This window comes from Corvus moneduloides, chromosome 8, assembly GCF_009650955.1.
Source record: "Corvus moneduloides isolate bCorMon1 chromosome 8, bCorMon1.pri, whole genome shotgun sequence".
NCBI lineage: Eukaryota > Metazoa > Chordata > Aves > Passeriformes > Corvidae > Corvus > Corvus moneduloides.
Window position 1 is genome coordinate 11,402,561 of NC_045483.1, and position 17,626 is coordinate 11,420,186.

General features: G+C 41.8%; 1 protein-coding gene across 1 annotated transcript in view; it reads right to left on the minus strand.

Annotated features, from left to right (window-relative positions):
- Positions 1-2,384: 2,384 nt before the first annotated feature.
- Positions 2,385-17,626, minus strand: part of SORCS3 (sortilin related VPS10 domain containing receptor 3) — a 280,734-nt gene continuing 265,492 nt past the window's right edge. The window contains 5 exon segments of the mRNA XM_032116124.1: positions 2,385-6,697; positions 7,294-7,454; positions 11,598-11,703; positions 13,736-13,835; positions 15,714-15,845. Of these exon segments, the coding sequence (XP_031972015.1) occupies positions 6,633-6,697; positions 7,294-7,454; positions 11,598-11,703; positions 13,736-13,835; positions 15,714-15,845 (564 nt within the window). The 3' untranslated portion in view covers positions 2,385-6,632.

Sequence of the window (17,626 nt, forward strand, 5' to 3'; positions counted from 1 at the left end):
TGCTTAAAACTTGAATTTCAATGCTGAGCATCAGGATGTGGAAGCAGAGCTGACTCCATCTCATATGGCCTGAATGTGCAACATCTCCTTTTGATTCAGTTGATGCAGCCTGAGACTTGAGAAGCTTCCTGTGCTAAAACCATTAAATCATTAAACAATCATGTGCCTCACACTGTGCCTTTTGGTCAGCCACGGGATCCCAGCCAGCCTAGTCCACCTCTCTTTTTTCTCACTCTTCACATCTGGATTACAGTTTTTTTCCCCTTTTTGCCTTCCAAATTCATGTAGCCAACACAAGATTTTAAAAAACATATATCATCATAATATTTCTGTTTAATTTAATAAACACGCTTCTCCTTCCTTCCAACTATGTCCCTGTATGTGATTTTTTATTAGTAGTAGTATTACAATCTCCCCTAAATTTTGATCTGAAAACTGCTTGACATTCACAATGAGGCATTAAAAAGGATTTATTCCATCCTTGAAGTATGCATGAAACTCCTCTTAATGTGAGAGCTCAGACTGGTGTAAATCAAGACTAAATTCACTGATATCAGGGGGCCTGAACAGGTAGAACCAGCATAAAGCAATGGTAAAACAAATCTTTTTATATTTATCAAGGGTAAAATCCCAACACCATCAGCGCAATCACCTTCTGTCCTAGCTCTACCTGCACAACTACATTTAAAATATAGTCAATTGACCTACTAATAATAATTTTTTTGAAATTCAGGAACAAATTGTTTTTTGTTTTGCAAGGACAAGTCCTTCTTTTCTGCTCACACACAGACACATATGAAACAATTCACAGTGAGCAATTATTCTTTCCTCCATGACCCAAAATAAACTCATCTCTATGGCCTCATATAGAAACATCAGCAGATTTGTTTAATTAATGTTTCAGGGTCAAGGGAAAAATGTATAGATAAATATATTTAAAGGTTTTGAAAGCTTCATGGCAGCAGTTCAATACTGCTGTCCTTGCCTTTATTTTCTGTCTTAGGGAAAAAAAAAGCAGCCCATAAAGCTTAGAAAAGTGATCTGTCTCTGGGCCTGGGGTTCCTGTCACCTGCCATTTCCCTGATGTAGCACCATGATATACAACAGCACACCAGCACTCAAGTGATGTATTACACTAATATGTCAGTAATGCAATGGTGCTTTGATAGTCCTTAATAATCAGAGTACTTCACTGGGGAGAGGGCCAAGGGAAAAGGAAGACCAGGGCAGAAGGCAAAGTCAGCTAAGCACGGCCTCAGCCTGGTGAAGTGTGTGGTGCCATGAGTGGAACAAGACAGTGATGAGCTGACTCCAGGAGCAGTTATGATCCATTTTCCTGAGCAGCACCACATTCCCTGACAGAGGGGTATTTCGCACAACCAAGAGAATTTCATAATGTAGCAAACAACGTTTGCACTGCCTTTAATAAAGGGAATAAGAGGTCCATCCATGACAGAAAAACAGCTGGATTCAGGCAAAGATTGAGCTACTGCTCATGTAGGCTATGAAGTTTAAGTGCCTGCACTTGACTTCACAGCTGCACTTAGCTGGATTTCTGAACAGTGGAGCATGGGGTCTCAGTGGTAGCTTGTTAAGCCATGGCACTTTCATCATTCGTGCTTGTCTGTCCATAACTTGTAGTTCAGGATCCCAGGAACACAAGTGTTACACTATCACTGCTGTAAAGAGGGGCAGACACAAAATACTTCAAAAGCTGAGAGGTCTTCTGTGATGCTGGAGGCATCTCAATATATCACACTTGGGGATGGCCAAACGAGTCCTTCACTGCCTGCCTTTTTCAGCTTTCTGACTTAAAGGAAAAACACAAACAACTGCAGTTTATGGACCTCAGAGCTAAAGGAAAGGGGGAAGGGTGGGGTATGCATGCATGTGCATGGGTGGAGATGGCTAATAGATGTCCAGAGACATTCTTCCATGCTCTCTTCTGTTTTTAAACAGTCTCTTGTGCCAAGGAGTGAAGAAACTTTTTCTTTTTTTTTTTTTCTCACATTGGCACTTCACAGGCTAAAATCAGATAGGTGAGAGCATGGGATTCATGGGGTTGTGTTTGCAAAAGCAAAGAGTTCTCTCCTCCTATTCACCCACCTCTGAGGCTCCAAAGAGAATCAGCCTGTAGAACGAAAAGTAAGAAGATAATTATTTTTGGAGAGCAGCACTAAGAAGGAAGGAGAGGTAGATGTTTACTCTTTTATCTTAAAATTCTAGCCTTAAAACATTTCTCTGTTGACACCCCATGTGCATTCATGACCCTGAACAACAGAGTTGGAGGAACAGATATGGCACGGGAAATTCAGAAGAGAAAGAAGACTTTGCCAAAAGGAAATCTAAAAAGAACAAGGATTGAAAAAGCATCCAGGGGTAACTCTGATGTACAAAAATACATTTATTTTCAACAATTTCAAAACCACTGCCTTTTTTTACAGTAGAAATATTCAAATGGAACAATAAAACCAAGAACAGTATATATATATATGTATATATATGACTCATGCAATTGTATTACTGTGTTCAATACAGGTATTGCAATTGTCTGTCTCATTTAATCCTTTGAAACCACAGTGGTGGTTTGGGTTTAATGCACTGTCCAACATCATCAGAAAGAATGTGAGGATTCTGGTTCAGTTTGTTAGACCTGGAATGTGTGTGGGAGCTGATTGAAGGGAAAGGGAGGAGAACAGGACATCAGGACATCTTTGTACATCCACGAAACCAAAGTTTAGCCCAGAAGAAAGTGCACACTTCCTGCACATGCTCTTACTGATGGCAACTGTGTCTGAAGCACGCTGTAGTCCCCCGTCACTCCGGTCTCACCTCTGATCCTTCCAGGTTTAGCACTAGGGTTCTCGAGTACTGGTTAAACTACACAGAGGGTCTGTTCATGGTTTATACCAGATTGTCAGCCACACAAAGCCAGAAGCTGCATCTAGTCTCCAGACCTCATGCATTATTCCTAAATTACAGCTAATCCATCATGGGGGAAAGGCTGGCAGCGATACAGGGCACTGGCTCAGTCTCTTGCTCTCTGTCTCTCTCTCTTTCCTCTTCTTACATAATTACAATGTGGGACCTGTTTATGTTCCACTGATGCTATTGCCTCTTTCCCTCACTACTCAGGTAAATAATGATCTACAGCTTCAAGGGTTTCCACTACATTTTCCTCAGGGGTAAAACTTGCAGGGGAAAAAACCCTAATGACAACCCCAAGTTGTTATTTCCCAGCAAGACACAGACAAATAAAAGTGGCCAATACTCCAGTCTGTGCTAACACTGCAGCTCAGGACATTCAAAAAATTGGTAAACAGGGCTGGGCTGCCCAATCCAAACCTTACAGAGGTCCCATGGATAGAGAGGAATGCAGTAATTACCCTCCTAGTATCCTAAAGGATATGATTTCAGTCATGAACACAAGCTTTTTTCAGCCACCATCAGCCATGGCTGTGCCATAAAGAAGCAGGTATGACCTGGCAAATATGGTCCCTGCACACCCTGGGGACATGCCTGGAGCACACACGCTGGTCCTGACAGCATGTGACAAACTACATTGAGAGGGAGTGACACCCACCAAGTCCCATGGAAGAGGAAGTTTGAGCAAACATAAGACTCAGTCAGGTTTCTCTGACATACAGTTTTGGCCCCATAGATTTTTCTCGTTTGCTTTGCAGGAAACTTTAGGATCATTTTGGATGGAAAACGACATTCTAGACAGATGTTTCTCCAAAAGTTTCATTCAGAAATTTCTCAACCTTCACTGAGATTAAATTTCTTTTTGAGAAGTGCAATTTTTTCCATTTTTTTCTACAGCTTACTCCCAATTTTTCCTTCTTACGTCCTGCCATTTGAGACATATAACAGCAATTTTTAAAAGTGTACAGGAATAAAATGTAAAAAAAAATGTGAAAAGAAATTAAGAAAAGAAATTGTGAAAACTGTAAACCTCTGCCTTTCTAGGAAAAATAATGTGAGATCAAGCCGATGAGAAACCTATAAAATTCCAAACAACAATGAACATTTTCACTTTGCCTCGTGGTTTATAAAGAAAAAAGTTAATACAGAAAATAAGGAGTATTTTAGATTCAGTGCTCTGCAGCAGCTCACCAAAGCAGTACCTCAAATCCTAATGATCAGCAAAGACTGAGATCAGCCCACATTTTAGCCCATGGGACCATTGTGTATGTACACCCCTCCCATCTATACCTAAATGGGGAGCTATGGCCTTGTGCTAAGAGTCTTATCACCAGACTGGGCCATTACTGTAAACTACTTTGGTGTTTCAGTAGAACAGAGACAGTAATGCAACCATTTATGCACTCATGACGGATGGAAACCAAGGTTAAATAGAATAATACAGCCATCGCTCTTCACCTTGCATTAGAAACCAGAGCAGGAAAGTGAGGGGGAAAACAGAAGAGAAGTATTTTTAAATCAACAGAAAAGGCCCACAAACCTCACTGAAATGGAGAAGAACTGAGAATATTTAGTTTTAGTACTTATCAGGAAACAGTTTTTCCCTATTTTTTGAGTTTACAATTTTAATCTTGAAATACCTCCTGAGTTCTGCAAAACTATGTTTAACCACTTTTCTCTCCACCTGCAGAGCTATCAGGATTTTAACCTTTGAAAGACATTCCAACCCATTAACAGAGTGAACACATGTAGCTGAGGCTGGTTTGTAGCCCACTGGCCTGTTGCAATGCAGAGAGATAGCAAGTAACACCTAAATACCAGCCATCTCCTCATTCCAGCCCAGGTATATTAAAGGTGATTGAGGTCCTGTATCCAGATACTAAGAAATTATAACAAACGTTGTCATCTGCTGTCATTTCTGCCTCCTGTTACCAGACAAGCACTAGGACATCTTCCTAGATATGCCTCCAATCTTCCTTCCCCTCCTGCTGGGTCATACAAGTCAATACTCTGCAGAATAAGGTTCATTTTTGACATCATCAACTCAAGAAAAACAAATAAAAGTAACTCACCACTAAATCAACCTCTTGCCCCAAAACTCCAGCACTTCATAGGGATATCCTCAATTCAGTGTCAAAGAAAATTTCTGAAGAGTTTTTTCAATGCATTTTCCTCATTAACCTCCCTGTTCTAACCAGAAAACACCAACCCAGCATGCAGAAATCTCCATTCTGAATTGGAAGCTGGCATTCTGCAGCACTCACAAGAAAGACCTTCCATAGCTCATTTATGCAGGTCTGACCCTCCACTGCCCCTCCAAAGAGCAGTCCCTAATCACATACATCATGTTCAGCCAAAATTTACTACTCTTACACATCCTAAATAGCACTTCACTTCATCAGCTTAACTGCTAAAAGCATGCCTTCCCCCAGGGAATAAAGCCACTGCAACCTGCCCCACTGCTGAGCTGAGGTTGTACTGCGTATAGCAAGGCCACTGATACTTGCCCACACTGAGGTGGTGATAATTTCAGGATTCTTTTCCTCATTTTCACTAATAGATGCCACCAAGATCATTCTCAGAAGTGGGCAACAGTGACAGAGATGAATAGATGATAAACGTAATTAAAATATTCATGACAGGCTCATAGTCTGGCCTGTTAATATCTTTTTCTGCTCCACCACAGGAAATGACACTATATATATATACATATATGAAAAAAAAAGGCTTTCAGTTATACATAAAGAAATAAACTATTCTGTTTATAGACAGCAGTGTCAGATTGAAATATGACAGACAACTGGAACACGCTTGGAACCAAAGTGTGATTCAAGTGCTCACCAGGGTCCCTGTTTGGCTGGCGTGTGCGTGTGTGTGTGTGTGCACGTGGGCGTGCATGTGTGTGTGTGGTTCAGGTTTTCTTTTAAACATCTCTTCTTTTACTAAACATTAAATTATTTCCCAAGAAATAAAAAGCTATGTACATTGTAATTATCTACAGTAGGCCTTCGGCATCCTCGCTATTCACATGCACAGGGTTCGGGCTGCATTCATAAACTCAGGCTTGCTCCTCCACTGCTTGTGGTACTGTCCCCTCCAGCCAATCTGTAGTCCAAGGAACACTGACGTGTGTGTTTGCTCTGATTTTATTTTTTTTTCCTTTCTCAGCAGTCAACAGTGCCAGAGGGTGACTGAAATTAAAAGCAATTAAAAGAGGCAAGATCCTGCAAAAAGCTGAGACATGCATGTCACTGGAAAGCGAGGGATGCTGGCATGTTGCAGAGCCTGGTCCAACAACCCAGTCTGAACCCTCTGGCAAGATGAAGCAGCTGATTCATGATTTATTTTGAAAAGGCCTGAAAAGGGACAATTTACTTACAACATGTTGCCTAAGGTGCAATACCTATCTGTTGGATTTGAATACTTAATTCCTGCATTTAACAGGAGGCTGGCATTCAAATTCATTGCACACTTGACTCATTCATTGCTTTTTATTTCTAATCTGATGTTCATTTCCTAAATATGAAGTACCCCTGCTATTTATGAATGCAGCCCTGGTAAACACAAAAAGCCCACCCCATCCCCTCCCAAATGATAATAATGACATATAACTCTTTCTTTTTTCATAATAATAATAATAATAATTATAACAATAATAATTACAAATAAAAAGTCAGAAATGCTGTAGACCAAGTGGATTCTCAGTATTAAACACTAGTGCAGTTGGGGATTTCCTTTGTGCTTTCACTGTTGGCAATTGTTGAGATGCTTCCTGTGGAGGAGAAAATGGAGAAGAGAATCAGTCCAGCGGCTTCAACAGTGTGGTCCATATTGCTTCTCACTCCTCCTTAGGATGTGGTAGCGTAAGTGTAAAGACAGAAAAGACGCTTAAAAGTAACACATCCTTTTATGTATTTGCAATAAGCAGGGAGCATGCAGAAAACTCAATTACTACAGCTCAGCTGACCAGAAGTAAACTCATTAAGCTGTTAGGGACATATTTGCTTGTAATCGTAGCACACCAACAGCGTAAGCTTGGATCAGCTGATTCTTCTGAGGGAGCAGGGAATTAGGGAATTTGGCACTCCTCCACAGGAGAGGCAGGGTCATGAGCAGGAATAGGTGTGAGCCACAGCTATTACTAACTTCTGCACACCTACTGCTCCTCCAGGTGCCTACCCTGGGAAAAGCTGCAAAGCTGTAAGAGAAACTCCATTGCCATGCTGCTGAGAGAGATTTATTCCCTATCTGAGTGCCTCAGGGCTCTGCTTGTACCCGGGGTCACAGTCACTGCTTCTCCTAATACCCAAAAGACCAACATCTTCAGCCAGGCTGTGAAACAAAACTCAGCTGAGAGCTGTCTCTCACCCATCACTCGTGTGTCCAGCTCTTTGTCCATCAGCTCCTCGGGGTCTGTGAACTCACTCAGAGTGATTTTGGGGGCATTTTCACTTTGGCTGACAGAGCCAATCATTTCCTGCTCCTTGTCATGCTGAACTTGGGCATAGATGTTAATCCAAGGGATTTTCCTGCACAGGAAAGGAAAATGAGAGGTTATGTTTTGTAACACAGGGATTCTCAGCACATCATTTATTAGCGAGACAAAATAAGTGTAAACAATCCCAGAAATGCAGCACCAGCAGTGATGAGAAGTATGAGCTCTCAGAATGGTGAAAGTACCACAGAGATGTTCATCTCTGAAAGTGCCCTCAGCATCCACTAATTCCAGTAACAGCCTAAAGGTATTTCAAATCTCAGACCATTGTCTTCATATCCTGTGCACAAAGGCTCCCCCAGCTGAAAACTTCAGTGTTCTGCCCTTTTAAATGAGAAATCGTGCACACAGTGGACACTGCACTCAGCTCAGAGAGCAGCAATCAACTAAGTACCATCAGCTGCAATTGTCAACTCTCCCAGTATTTATTACATGATCAGTGGTGCATTGGAAACTCAAAGTAAAAATCAATTTGGCACTAGTATCAACAGAGCAAAAATATTGCTGGGCTTGTTGCTGCTGACAGGCCCACACTGACTCAGAAGAAATTGCCACATCTGAAAGAGTTATAAAGAATTGTTCCTGCCTCAGAGTACAGAAAGGATTTGGACCTTATAACACCCATCCAAAGTCTATTTGTTACCATTTCATTGCAAAAACCAGTTTGTCATGCTATGGATCATGCAAGTTTGCAGGGACTTATTTTCCCTTGCTGTCCAGGAAGCCAAGGAAGTGAAGGGATTATTTCTTCCTCCTTCTCCCAAGCAAAGTTACCTTGGCCTGCTAGAATGATATCCTTGATAATCAGTTAGGTAGACAGATAGTTATACAGGCCTAGACAGTTAGGCAGTAATCCCTGGAGGAATGCAAGTTTAAAATGAGAGAACTGAAAAGGAATGAGTTAAGCATCACTGGGGTTGCCAGGACTGCATTGCCTGTTGGAATTTGACTTTTTCCTAATGCTCTTAGGAAGTCTTTGTGCCATGCAGTTCACACTAATTCAATCAGGAAAATTTGGAGAATATTTTCAGTTCCTTAAAGCACATGAGAGAGAGAGAGAGAGAGAGAGAGAGAGAAGATGTGTTCAAAAGAAGTAATATAAAATGCTGTATCTTTGTATCTTTATGCTGATCTATGTGCTGTTGGATATGTCAGAAACCGAAAGCAGTGGAAATTGCCTCAGCAGTCATGAATTCAATAGATCTATGCTGATTTTATGCCAGTGAAGTTCTGGCCTCAACCAATTTGTGCTATTGGCTTGATTTGGCATTCTGTTCTTAACCAGCAGCAAGCCAGGACATATTTGGGATGTTCAGCAGCAGCTGACAAATCTCATGATCTCCCTTTCTCCTACCTTCTAATGTTTAAATATGCCTTAAATATCACCAGAAGATATAGGAGCTACACAGGGAATGAGAGAGAACTAATGCATTCCCATAGGATTCCCATAGAGCCCAGAACTTGTCTGGAGATGTATACAGACATGAGAATATGTCTGGAGATACTAGAAGACTTAATTTTGCTTCCAAACAATGCAACAGCAGAGCAGTGATCATCTCTGAACTTTGAGTGGAAAGGTGAGAAAAGCTCTTTAGAATTGAGAGGCACAGAGCCAAGGTACTTCAGAGAGTTAGGGAAAAAAGAAGCTGAGATGGCTGTACATATGTGAATCCATACCCAAATACCTAATCCTGCTGTGCCTCCCAGCACAGACACAGGTGGCCACAACCACATCACTCTGAGCACAAACAAGCACACACTTCTGGCTGTCCCAGGACACACACATCAACTGCCCCATAGCCCCACCACTGCTCAGCCCTCACACACACAGCATTGACTGATATATGCTCAATCTTCCAGAAAATAAACAACTTTTTTACAGATTATTTCCATACTTTTTCCCCTCTTCCTTCCTTTTCCACTGGGACCTCCTCAATAAGCATCTCTCTGGCAGCAGTGTTTAACAAGCCTGCTGAGTCTATAAATTGATGGACTCTTAACAAGGAGTTTGTGTGCAAACCAGCAAAGCACCAGATTTTTGAATTTGTAGAATTAAAAAATCCTGTCAGCCTATGCTCTCCCATAACCTTTCCCTGTAAGCAGAAGTTCTGTATTCAGGCTGGGACCAGCATTTATCAGAAAAGTACACATGGCTAATGGACCTCTGCATCACTGAGAGCTACAGGAAAGCTTTTGGGTTTGCCCCCCTTTTTCCATTAAGAATCGTTGCATGATCTCACTTCTGCTCCACTGAGCCAGGGGTTTTAGACAGAGCTGAAAAGTTGCTTTCTGTTCTGAAAAATCAAGCTGAGAACACTCTGTGTATATGACTTATCCTGAACTTTGTCAATTTGATCTGGGTTTTTCTCCTTTGGGACAGAAAGATAAGAGAGGACAGCCAGCTAATAAGATCTTGGGCTAAGCAGAACTGATGCTTTAACCACCTTCCTCCTCACCTCCAATTTGTAATACACTCAACTTTCAGACAGATTTTAACAAGGCAGGGTCTCCACAGCCCTGGAGCACAGTAGACAGCTGATGGCTGCTATACTCAAAGCTCAGGGTGCTTAAGTAGTACAAGAGTCAGTTTTATGAGCTGTAGTAGCAGAACGTGACCCGGAGACTGCCAAAGCAAAGTGGATTAACAAGCTCCTCACTGGTCTCTGGCAGCTGGAATATACAGACCCTTCTTCCCAGTAACTGCTGACCACAGGACCAGAGACATCAGGCCAAACCTAGGAAACCATCTCACCAAGACACAAGGGAAAGCATGTCTTACACAGAGTTGTACCCACATCTTGTCACATCTCCCAGAAAGACTTCTTTGCCTTCCTCATCCTACATCTGGGTGTGAGAGTAATCACCAGCTGCCTCCCCAGCACACTACTGAATCGATGCCTTAACCGAATCCCATTCCCCTGGGAACTTGTATTCCACCTCCCAGAAGCAGAGAGGGGATTTCAGGCTGCAATAAGGAGGTCGTGCTGAAGGCCTTGAAATCTGTGCCAGAGCAGAGTCACACAAACGCATTCCCTGGAAATTGTCCTGGGCCACTGAAGTCAGTGGGACCTTGATAACATATCAGTGTGCACAGGATCAAGCACTAGAAGGAGTGCCACTTACAGATTATGACAATGGTTAATGCAAGTTGTTAGCAAGGAGGGAAACTTTAAACCTGGAGACTAGAATAGATGCCTGACTTATCATATCATTTAATTTTGAATATTGTTTGTATCCCACTAACATCCTTAGAGAATACTAGCCTTATTCTAGGGTGCAGAAAAGCTGGAGAAAGAAACATATAGCTAGATCTGGACAGGAAAAGCTCTAGTTTTTCATTTAGAGGAACTACTACGTCCAGAAAGTTTTACTTATTAATTTTTTTTTAAGTCAGACTCAGCTTATGTTTCTAATACAATATTTTGCCACTGGTCAGGATCTAAGCATGCAGACCACTTTATACTGTGAGAACTGTACTGAATGCAAAGTTCCTCCTAAGGAGGTCCATCTGCCTAAAATACATCCCCATAAAGCAGACCTTCAGTAAATAGGCCATTCTTATCACATATTTTGCTTCACAGCTTGCAGCAGCCAAGTGCCATGGGCCAGCCCTGGCCCTGCCTGATGTCTGGAAGCAAAAGGTTTATGTTAACATCTGTCACGGTAAATCTCAGCAGAGATTCCCAAAGGCATTTTGATGCTTTACACAAATTTTTCTGGCTTTGAGTCTCCCACCTTTAACATAATCACACCCGTTCCTCTGCAAGACTAACCTATTCACTTTGCAAGATACAAATGAGATGCTGCTGCACTAAGGCAGCTGGCCAGGTGGGTATAGACTGTGTGAAGTCATCCATCCTGTGGTTTTTGACTAAGCTTGCTTTGTGTCTCAGTATTCAGTGAGCACAAAGGGCTCCCATTTCTGGTCTGTGGTTGAAACACATCTGCTGAAGCAGAAGATGATTTCTGAGCTCTTGGGGAACATTTGGAGCACCAACTTTGTGGTGAAACGGCAGTAGATGGTTTTCTCTCTAATATGAGAAATAGGGAACTACATTCATCTAAGCCTTAGGCCAGCATAATTCACTCTACATTTGCAATTCAGGCACAACTCTGCCTAGGTTTCCTGTAAACCACCCAGAGTCTCCTCCTCCCATCCCAAAGTTTTTCAGCTTACCTCTTGAATTTGTAGATTAAAAAAACAGCCAAGCCCACAAACACCACAGACAACAACATCAGCATTGCTGAACTGCTGTGACCCGAGCTGGAATCCACAAGGGGTGCTGCAGGAGGAAAGGCAAAGCATTACATTTGTGGGATATTACAAGGAAACACATTAACTACCCAAGAGTTGAGCTCAGCTCTGTCTTTGTCACCTCTGCTTTATCACTGGTGCATGCTGGTTTTGGCAAGAGCAATCGGTAGGAAACAAATTGGTTCTCTTGTCCTTCAAAAGTCAAGGCCCTTTTCCAAGACAGAGCTGTCTAACATCCCCGAGTGAAAAGGCACAGCAAGCCACGCTTAGCTGAATGCCTGATCACTCCTGTGTTAACACTCAGGGCTATTACTTTTCAGGTTTTTCCAGGTACTGGAGAGGAAACGAATTTTATGAAGCATGGCTTAATACATATCTATTCCCCTTTGGAGAAGATACCTTAGAGCATCAATGAACTCCCATCTTCCAAGGATATTCATCTATCTCACATGTGACAGGGATCTACTGTTGTGACAAGCCTCAAGGTCCATCCTTCTATAGGACCTTAGAGACTTTTAAATTTAATCCGTTTTCATAATGTGGAGAAGCCCAAACCAATGATCCTGGATCCAAGCACACAATACATTATAATATTTTGGAGATTTTGATCCTTGACATTTTGGTTGGGCTAAATACAGTATATTCCTATACCTTGTTTATGCAGCTATTCCAAGAGCTCATCAGAGCACACCATCTTAATGGCCTGAGCACTGTGCTGAGATCAAGTGTCTGATGAGAAGTCTCTAATGATGCACAAATGATTAAAAGTAGCAGCTGAATGTTTCTTGTTCTGCATAAATATTTGGTTTGGGTGTTTTACTATTCTCTATTCTTTTTCTGTCACCCACAAGATAGGGACAAAGTCATGCAAATAGAGTCAGTTCTGATTTCACTGTCAAATTTCCACACCTTACAGTCTGATCCCTCCAGTATTCTGCTGCAAATACTTCTGACTCTTTAGTGGGAAAGACTGTCACTTCATCCAAGTCAAAACACTATGGGAATGGTCATGAAACCCTCTGCACTAGAGAGGATGCAAGAATAGCTGCTAAATGTAAGTTAAATGCAGTTCCTTGCTAGAACCAAGCCATATTCTGGAGAATTCCAGCCACCTGGAGACCTCAGACATTGTATTGCATTCCCAGTTTTGCAAATTATTTGATTTCAGGCTACTCATGTCAGCATCTGACTCACACTCCAAAAGAGCAGTTAGAGAGTGAAGGTAAAAAGGTGTTACCTGTAGGAAAGGTCACGAGCCTCGATTTAGCCCAGCTCTTGGCTCTCTGAGAAGAAGCTGAAGTGTATAATTGTGGGATGTGAATCCCAATCTTTCAGAGAGGCTATCAGCAAGGGCACTTGCACAAGATCCCACATTTCAGACAATTGCAAGGGCAGTCATAAAAAGCAAGGGCAAAAATAAATCCATCACCTCCTTTGTAACCATCACTGTCTCATCAATAGCTGAGAGCTTCACACTAGGCTGGTTTAAAGTAAAGGGAGTAGCAAAGCTTAAAGTGACTCTTTGTTACTCTGTGCAAAAATGGAGATAGGTAATGCTGGAATTTAAATAAGTTCTAATTTTTAGAAGTCAATATTCAGGCACATATTTCCCTGTAAGAGGCCTAGATCTTCTTTTCATTAGTACTTTGCCCCTTTAAAGCTTCTTAGCTAGTCATAACAATAACAAGGCCTTTGCTGTAAGGATTTGATCCAACGTCCATGAAACTTAGTAATATCCCACTGAATTCCACAGGTGTTCAATAAGGACTTAATAGAACACCATTCACCTGGTTTTCTAAAACACTTGAAAAACACCAATGCACTTGTTAATTAAGCCACAGGGAACTCTTACAAGGTACTTTTTATACTTGTACAAACTGGAGCATGAAGATGCCCCTGATGGATTGGTTTTAACTCTCCCTGCTTCTACAAAAATGTCTCAGTTGGCACACATGCCAGTGCCACATACCAAACTGTGAGTGCTGTGATGTAGACTGATTCTCATGGGGTTGTCTGAAGCCTCAGGAGAACCACAGCTATGCCTTTGACTCAACACTCACCTAATGTTAGCTGAGTAACATACACAACCACTTCAACACCAGGCTTCAGCTCAAACTGGACCAGGTTCTGGTTGAGAGCATTAAAAAGGATTTCTACCACCTGATGAAATAAGAAGAGATACAACAGTTACAGTAGAGAAGACAGCAAGGTCTGGAGAACATTTGGGAATACACAAAGCCCATGAATAGTGGCTGACATCTCTTACTGCCTTCTGCAGGGCCTGAGGAAGTGGAGAGAAATGCACATGTGCTTTCCGTGGAACTGGATGTCACTGCATGTAAGTCTCCCTTACAGGACTTTTGAGACTCTCATTGTATGTTATCATATCTCTCCTGGGAAGCAAACCAAGAAGGTTAGCAATTTTTTTTTTCTTTTTTGGGGGGGCTACAGGAGGAGGGAAAACAACTAAGGACCTTTCCACCTTCCACAATATCCTTTGAGTCTGATCAAATGCATTTGGAAATCACTGACATATTGGCCTTTCATTGGTGGATAATGGAACTAAATTAGGCACTCCAGACCTGCATTTCTTTATCCCCACTGATCCTGTCATGTAGCTTCTATTTAAATAGGCTACTGGGGATGAGGCAATCCAAGGTCAATGGAAAATTTTCCATACTTCTCCTTCACTTAGAAGAGGGGCCTTGGACTGGATATACTGGAATTGCTGAGCTGGGACATCAGCACCCAGCTCTGAGGTGTTATTTGGTTGCCCCAGAGCACACACTTGGCACGTCACCCTCAGTTTGTTAATGCCTGACTCCATAGAGCAGTTCTGATGGACAGGGCACTGCTAATGAGTAGTTCTAATGACCTCCTCTCCAGGCAGAGCTTCTCAAGCAGAAGGCATCAACAGGTGCCAAATTACAACTGAGTAGACTGTCAACAGAAATTAGAGCACTAGAGCGTCAGGCCTCACGGTCAATTAGTCAGAAATCTAATTGAGATGTCAGCATAACACTGACATACAAAATATTGACACAACAGCTTGTTCAGAAGAAGTTTTAAATACTGGTAGGTCCTACTGAACAGGACAGAAATTACCCCAAGAACATCCCTCCAAAAAGCCTTTCAAACCTTCCCACCCCAATGCATCTCTCCTGCACACTGACCACCGTAAATTTAAGAGACCAGCTTTGATAACTTCCTAGGGCAAAAGAACTACTCTGCAGGGACTGACTTGACTCAGTGGGTGACAAGAACTTCCACTGAATTCACCAGTCCTCTGAATTATTTAATGTTTGATCCAAACTTTCAAGAGTTACTTGGCGATGGGATCACACATAGTTTGCACACTGTAAAAATGCTGCATACAAGAACATTAGCTAGAGCCAAGCAGCCTTTCCAGCAGTACTTCACTCCTTTGCCTTTATAGACCTGATTTAATCACTTGGTAATTCTAACATGAAAGCTTCAGCAGCCTAGTGCTGTTGTTCTGAGCTCTTTCCTTGCCTTCGTATCACTGTTGCCATTCATCACTGTAATTACCTATTTATCTAAATGGATGGATATTGTAACTTCCAAATATAGTTTGCACAGGCCATTCACTGCTGCAGAAAAAAAAAAAAGTAGTCTTGTTTTGGTGATCTATGAGCTGAAGAGCCTGATTTATTTTTAGTAAACCTCAGTATATTATCTTGCTGCTTTGGCCTCCCTCTATTAGCATTCCCTCAGGGAGTAGAGGGAGTACATATTCAAGGTTCCTTTCACCATAACTACTGTAGAAAGGACACACCACTGATTTAGGAAGAATCTCTGCTAGTGGTAGACTGTGACATATCTCAGTGAGGTATTAGAAAATCCCAGTTTTCCTCCAAAAATAATTTTCTTTAATGCCATAAACTATAGTGCCACAGTCCCAGATGCATCCATTTCCACCACACTTATTGTAAGTACTTCCAATGCTGCACAGCTTCAGGGGCCCATCTGCAAACAATATGATAGGAATAAATGTTCCATGAATCCTTCTTTCCTTACTTGCTCCAGATCAGTCTCACTGCTTTTCCTCCTCTCTGTTGTGTTTTTGTGGGGCAGTATGAAGAGTTCAGCAGATGTAGGCAGCCCAGGGAACACAGCTACCAGGATCTGTTCATCAGGGATACCAGTCACCTAGAAGAAAAGTAAAAATGAGGTCTATAGCTGCTATTTTGTTCTTATGTTTCCATTCACTACCAGAAATGGTGCTCCCATCAAATTGTTATTTTCCAGTTCCACTGTAGGTGTTGTGGTCCTAATGAGCTGTTCTGCCTATTTGGTGGGCCACAAATGAAGTGTCTGCTAAAGATGCACTCTACTTTCCAGAAGTGAATGTAGGCTTGACAACACCCCTGGGTCCAAAGATCTCAACCCAAAGTCCAAACCTAACTTGTCTCCAGATCTGAATGTTCCATATAGTCCTCCTTGCTACAAAAGAATAACTGACCCAAAGTCAGATCCAGAGAGTATGTCTCGGAGCAACCACTGGTAAATGTGCAACTAGCAGGGACAATATGAAGAAAAGTGCCTGCAATCACCTTCTGTTATCAGGTTGTGGGGATCCACATTTGCCACACATGAACAGGAATGTCCCCAGAGGGAGACTTTGCTCCTGGGGATGATTGGGAGGGCTGTGCTAGGAGCTGCTCAGTTTGCTGAACCAGGAGTACCCGGCTCTCACAGCTGCCTTCAGCAAGACCCACCCACCGAGGCTGCTGCCCTCTCTCCCCAAATCCAAGCAGTGCACCCTCAGTAGGGCAGGAAGCCTCCCCTCCTTGAGAAATGCTCTGCTACATGAGGTTAACTCCATTAGCTCTCTGGTCCCACCCCACCTCAAACTCCTTCATCTCACTCCAGAGCTGAAATGTACCAATGGGGCAGCCCAGTCCTGGTGGGATATACGGGAGAGCACTTCTACAAGATTTCTACTGTTCTCTGTAACCATTCACAGTTACAAGCTAATTATTTTTGTCCTGCAAGCTTGATTCTGAATACAGTAAAAGGGAACAACAGTTTAAAGCAATAAACTTAGTATTTTCTCAGGATAGAAAAACAATAAAGGAAACTCTTATAAACTGTGAATTTTGAGTGGGCTGCAGATGAGAAAAGCTGAGCAGGAATGTACCTTCTCAGTAAAAATAATCAGCCTCCATTTCTAAGAACAGCTGTAGCTAAAGCAAAAAAAAACCCCAACAAGATACAAGATACATTTTTGGCAGAAAAGCTTGTCTAAATCTAGCTCCTAATTTCACACAAAACTAAAGTTCCTGACTATTTGATATCATAAATTATTCTGTCCCCTTTCCTGCAAGAATATGAGTACTAGTTTACATATTCTAATTAATCCCAAAGGAAGACTCAGTATCTTCCACCTACAGACGTCTCTCTTTATCCTATATTTTAAAGGTAAGCTTATTTTCCCTCTGAATCCTCATTTTTTGCCCCAGTTGGAAAGGGAGTAGAGCTTTAAAATATTCACCAGTTGCTACACTTAGCTGCATGTGGAACTTCTGACTATCAGGAAGAGATAAAAATATCTTCCTCATGTATCCAGAGCACTACAATGTCTGTCTTTTGGGATGAAGTGGATCAGCTGTTTAACAACACACAGTAACACTAACTAAATATTTGGAGTAGAAAACAGTAGTTACTGTCACATCAATTTGGCAAAACAAGAATAATGATGGTACTATTACAATCCAGAATTTGCAAAATCCTCAGGGATATTAAAAGCTGAAAAACACACAGAAATATTAATAAAAGTAATGGTAATGTTTCACAAAATCGGCAATATAGTTTGGCCCTGTAAAAAGATCCAGCATATTAAGAAGCTTTTTATTGAATTTTAATGATAGTTTCATCACTGCTGTCCTTACCCATTCTTTTAAGCTAACATGTCAAAAAAGTGTGTGTTT